This window comes from Haemaphysalis longicornis, unplaced genomic scaffold (assembly GCF_048455015.1).
Source record: "Haemaphysalis longicornis isolate Haplotype H1 unplaced genomic scaffold, Haemaphysalis longicornis Haplotype H1 scaffold_15, whole genome shotgun sequence".
Lineage (NCBI taxonomy): Eukaryota > Metazoa > Arthropoda > Arachnida > Ixodida > Ixodidae > Haemaphysalis > Haemaphysalis longicornis.
In genome coordinates this window covers 20,081,049-20,086,408 of record NW_027526257.1, presented here as the reverse complement: position 1 = coordinate 20,086,408, position 5,360 = coordinate 20,081,049, and the positions used below count along the sequence as shown (strand labels likewise).

At 43.8% G+C, this 5,360-nt stretch overlaps 1 protein-coding gene across 1 annotated transcript; it reads left to right on the top strand.

Moving 5' to 3' along the window:
• Positions 1-747: 747 nt before the first annotated feature.
• On the top strand, positions 748-4,896 carry LOC144165772 (uncharacterized). The gene is made up of 3 exons (XM_077695545.1): positions 748-1,107; positions 3,520-3,586; positions 4,703-4,896. Exons 1-3 carry the CDS (start codon positions 763-765, stop codon positions 4,888-4,890), a joined length of 600 nt encoding a protein of 199 aa, XP_077551671.1. The 5' UTR covers positions 748-762; the 3' UTR covers positions 4,891-4,896.
• Positions 4,897-5,360: the final 464 nt, after the last annotated feature.

Below are 5,360 nucleotides of genomic sequence, written 5' to 3'. Positions count from 1 at the left end.
GAAATACCAAATTGAAGATATCTCAGGGGTATCAGAAAACTTTAGTCTGGTATTTTAAAATTGCAATATATTTTTGGTAGCGATACACAAATGTTCCTCTTCCTTATGGCAGGTATTTCTCTTCTACAAATGTAGTCTTGTATAATGAATAGTACGCTGAAAGTTTACAAAACGTTTTTAGTTTGCTATCAAAAATCCAATAACAATCACACTTTTATGAAACTGCTGCCTAGTTTCACCCACACTACAAAATGATAATAATGCTTTTCAAATGCTACTGCAACACAAAAAATCAATCATACACTACGGCGACGCCTTGAAAACTTTTATCGTGTCATCAAACGCTATGCCAAACATCTTATGTGGTAATTCGCGGCCAATACATGGGAAAAACAACAAATCCCATGCAGAACTCACCATGCAGAACTCACGATCATGACAGCAGCAGTGAAGATGGCGTTGCTTAAGCCCTTCCTGTTTTTCATACAGATACTGGCTGTCTCGTCTCCGTGGCCGATAACCGTTCTACGGCTGACCCCGGAATCAACGCCGCAGCCTGGCTACTTCGTGCGTTCTTGGACAACCCCGGTGACCAGCTGCTATCTTCAACACGTGGACTATGCGCGGCCATGCGTGGACACGGCTCCACTGCGCATCTACACCGGAGGAACCACCGCATCACAGCCACCAGGGGATTCGGACAGCATAAAGAGCCAGCGTGAACACCCTGCCATCAGTGGGCATGTGACAGCAGCAGTGAAGATGGCGTTGCTTAAGCCCTTCCTGTTTTTCATACAGATACTGGCTGTCTCGTCTCCGTGGCCGATAACCGTTCTACGGCTGACCCCGGAATCAACGCCGCAGCCTGGCTACTTCGTGCGTTCTTGGACAACCCCGGTGACCAGCGGCTATCTTCAACACGTGGACTATGCGCGGCCATGCGTGGACACGGCTCCACTGCGCATCTACACCGGAGGAACCACCGCATCACAGCCACCAGGGGATTCGGACAGCATAAAGAGCCAGCGTGAACACGCTGCCATCAGTGGGCATGTGACAGCAGCAGTGAAGATGGCGTTGCTTAGGCCCTTCCTGTTTTTCATACAGGTTAGTTGCTCACCTTCCTTGCATTGTAAAAAAACGAGCAACCGTTGTCTGCTGCTTGTCCCATGCCCCCATGTACGTTTGATGGTTTGCACTGACTGTGTTCATGCTATGCAATTGCTTATTTTGTCTGGTGATATCGAGTTAAACCCTGGGCCTCCTAAACCGGCAACCGAGATTACCAATAGCGAAGTGCTGGAAGCTATAAAATCCCTCGCAGGTACAATGGAATCACGCCACGCCGAAGTAATGTCGTCGCTAAATGAAGTAAGAGCCAGCCAGAAATTGCTCGAAGATAGAGTAACTGATGTTACCGAGAGATTAGCAGCGGTTGAGAACAAGGTATCCACCCTGGAACGCCTTACTGACGATGCTGACACTCGCCGCACAGTAGCTGAAATTGTCAACTGCGAAAATTCGGCTGTGCTGTCTCGGCTCGATGATTTAGAAGACAGGGCTCGGCGGGACAATTTGATTTTTCACGGCATTGACGATAGTCATTCAGATACATGGGCGTCAGCTGAAGAGAAAGTACGGGAGCTTTTGACCACCACCTTTTCTGAACAAGTGCCCGCTGATGGCATTTCTCGGGCACACAGATTAGGCTCCTTTGTCGAGAAGAAGTGCCGACCTATAATTGTCAAGTTTGCGTCTGCCAAAACGAAAGACCGAATTTTATCTCAAAGGGCTAAACTTAAGGGCACCTGTATCACAATCCAGGAAGACTTTTGTAAAGCCACTCGCTACTCGCGCAAAAAGCTTCATGATTTCGGCAAGGCTACAGGGAAACAGTACAGCTTGCGTTATAACAAGCTGTACGTCGGCAAACAGTGTTATACTTATTGCAGTGTAACTGATAGCGTCTACGAAATTGGGACGTACAGTGCCCCTCTTTCCACTGATGATACAGCAGGCATTAGTCCAGCCAACTCTCCGTTACCGCACCCAACCGCTACCTAGCAATCCTCAGCCGTGCAGGCGAAACCCAAACGCGACCATTCTTTTCTATTCACCAACATTAGAAGTTTGATGAATAAACGTGATGAGTTATCGTCCGTGATTGACGCGTGCTCAGCCGATGTTGTTGTACTCACCGAAACTTGGCTGCATGAAGGTGTGAACAATAAGGAACTGCTGAATTGCAAAACAGATTACACCATATACAGGCACGACAGAATTGGGCGGAAAGGAGGTGGCATTCTTATTGCGGTATCCGACGACATTGCTTCTTATGACGTCCGCATTGTATCGCATCTAGAATTTCTTTGTATTTGTATCCAGATAAATCACGCATATTTCTTGTTATGTGCCTGCTACCGTCCGCCGAACAGTTCGCCTACTGTTTGTGATGAATTCCATGATTGCCTAAACCAAGTGGTTGTCAAATTTCCTAAAGCCCCCTTGTTTGTTTTAGGTGATTTTAACTTTCCGGCAATTTCGTGGAACGAGCCTTTTCCTGTAACAACCAGTGCTTCTAGAGAATTCTCAAGTTTTATTGACGTTTGCTCTATATTTAACTTAAGTCAACTTGTTAAAGGACAGACTCGCATTACCCAGTCGTCTTCCAGCACCCTTGATCTTTTACTGACCACGGTACCCGAATCTGTTTCATCTTTAACGCTTTTGCCTGCTTTGAGTGACCACTTGGTTGCCCATTTCACTATACCGTCAGCCTCTTCGCGCCCCGCCAAACAGTTTAAACAAATTAGAGACTACGTTAAAGCTGATTTCCAAGCCATAAATAGGGAACTGGAAGCTTTTATAGATTATTTCCTTCCGGAATTTTGGGAGCGTCCGCTCAATGTTAATTGGTCTTTATTTCGAAACAAGGTTCAATGGCTGACTGATAAGTACATACCGCTCATACGAATATCCTGTCCTAAACGCCAACCGTGGTACAACGTCTCACTAAAACGGCTCCTTAACAAAAAAAAAGCGTATTTTTCGCCGCTGTAGGCTATCACGTTCTGCTGACAGGTGGTCGGCTTATGCGCGCGTCGCATCAGAATATAAAAAAGCCCTTTCTCGTGCAAAAACCGAGTTTTATCAGCGAACGCTCCCATCCCTCTTATCAACTGATCCCCGCAAGTTCTGGAGCGCTGTTAATATGAGCAGATCTAAAGATGTAAAATTAAAAACACCTGATGGGGCACTTGTTCCACGAGAGCAGTGCTGCGTGTTGCTCAACAATACATTTTCTTTATCTTTTACTAAACAATGCCTACTTCGTTTCCTGTTAAAGAAAGCTTATATCTTCAGCCAATGGAACCAATTTTTATTGACTGTGCTGGAATTTTCAAGCTGATACAGGGGGCTAAAATTTCTTCATCTTCTGGAATAGATGGGATTAATTATAAGTTTTTGAAAAGTACCAATGTGAACTCCTCATTGATCCTTTCTTATATTTTTTCACAGTCTTTACAGTGTTCCTTACTACCCGACGACTGGAAGGGTGGAAAGGTGATTCCAGTATACAAGTCTGGTGAAGTGTTCTCCCCTTTTAACTATCGACCCATTTCTCTTACATCGATCCCATGCAAACTACTCGAACACATCATCTACACTAACTTGATGAGTTTTCTAGAATCTAATTCATTTTTTACAGTTTACCAACACGGTTTTCGCAAAAATCATTCTTGTGAAACTCAACTGATCACCTTTACTAATGATCTCTGTTCTTTGTTGGATCTTACGTCAGTAGTCGATTGCATTTTCATTGATTTCGCGAAGGCATTTGACTGCGTGTCCCAGCCACTACTACTTTATAAACTTAGCAAACTGAGCATTGACCCTACCATTTTAAGGTGGATTGAATGTTTTTTGCAGAATCGCTTTCAATATGTAACTATCAATGATAACGAATCTCCTCACTGTCCCGTTACATCTGGTGTCCCTCAGGGATCAGTATTGGGGCCTCTTCTCTTCCTAATTTATATTAATGATCGCCCTGATGCCATAACCTCATCAATACGTCTTTTCGCTGACGATTGTGTTATATATAGAAATATATCTGAACCTTCTGACCCCTCAAAACTTCAAACCGACCTTAACACAATTTCAGCCTGGTGCAACACCTGGCTAATGAAACTAAACGTCGACAAGTGCAAATATATGAGGTTAACACGAACAATCAAGCACACCCCTGTAAACACATATTTCCTTAACGGCTCCCCTCTTTCATCGGTTACCACCTACAAATACCTTGGCGTTCAGATTTCAGATAACCTTTCGTGGCAGCCGCACATTGAATATATTAGCAATAATGCGAACCGCATGCTCGGCTTCCTCCGACGAAATTTCTCTCGAGCTCCCACTTCATTAAAACTGCAGCTTTACAAAACTCTTGTACGGCCGAAGATTGAATACGCCTCTTCTGTATGGGATCCACATTCTGCCAATCTTGTCTACACACTGGAAGCTATCCAAAATCGGGCCACTCGTTTCATTCTTTCTGATTATTCCCGGTCATCCAGTGTCACTAACATGAAACAAATAGTACAAATGCCTGATCTTGCAACCCGTCGTGTGATATCCCGCCTATGTGTTTTCCATAAAATATTTTACACCAATCAGACCTTAAAGCAGTCCCTTTTTTCAGTTCCCCCATACGTGTCATCACGCATTGATCATCCGTTAAAAGTTGGTGTGCCATACTCCCGAACAAACATCTACCTGAACTCGTTTGTTCCAATGACCAGCTTGCAGTGGAATCACCTTCCAGCCTCCATCGTCTCCATCAGTGACGCTGCGCACTTCAAATCCGCAGTCAGCAATCACTTTTTGTAACCACCCTGCTGTTTTCTTTTCTTTTGTTATTCAATATTGTACCCCTCCTCTTTGTAACGCCTCACGGCATTGAGAGTAAATAAATGAAATGAAATGAAATGAAATATTTTGTAGTATTCTCCGCGGCCTCATTGACCCGGAAAGCAGCAAGTCGTGGCAAAACCACCATTTCAGTTTTCTCCTAAACGAATTTGAAGGCTCTTGCCACGATTTATCAAACTACACACCACAATTACTTATGTATTTCTTTAATTATTTTGTGCATTTCACTCAATCAAGCCTATTGGTAGCACATATGTTTAAAACTTTAAAAACATAAAAAAACAACTACCACATGTTCTTAGGTGTTATCTTTGACCACAAACTCACATTCATTCACCACATCGAAGAACTTAAGCATAAATGTCTCAAAACAATAAATACTATTAAGGTTCTCTCCCACCAATCCTATGGTTCAGACAACGAACTCC

Excerpts from the sequence above, each read along its gene's own strand:
- LOC144165772 (XM_077695545.1), top strand. The coding sequence starts at position 763 with ATGGCGTTGCTTAAGCCCTTCCTGTTTTTCATACAGATACTGGCTGTC. Across the intron at positions 1,108-3,519 it reads CCTTCCTGTTTTTCATACAG|TCTTTACAGTGTTCCTTACT; the intron begins GTTAGTTGCTCA and ends ATTTTTTCACAG. Across the intron at positions 3,587-4,702 it reads GATTCCAGTATACAAGTCTG|TTCCCCCATACGTGTCATCA; the intron begins GTGAAGTGTTCT and ends CCCTTTTTTCAG.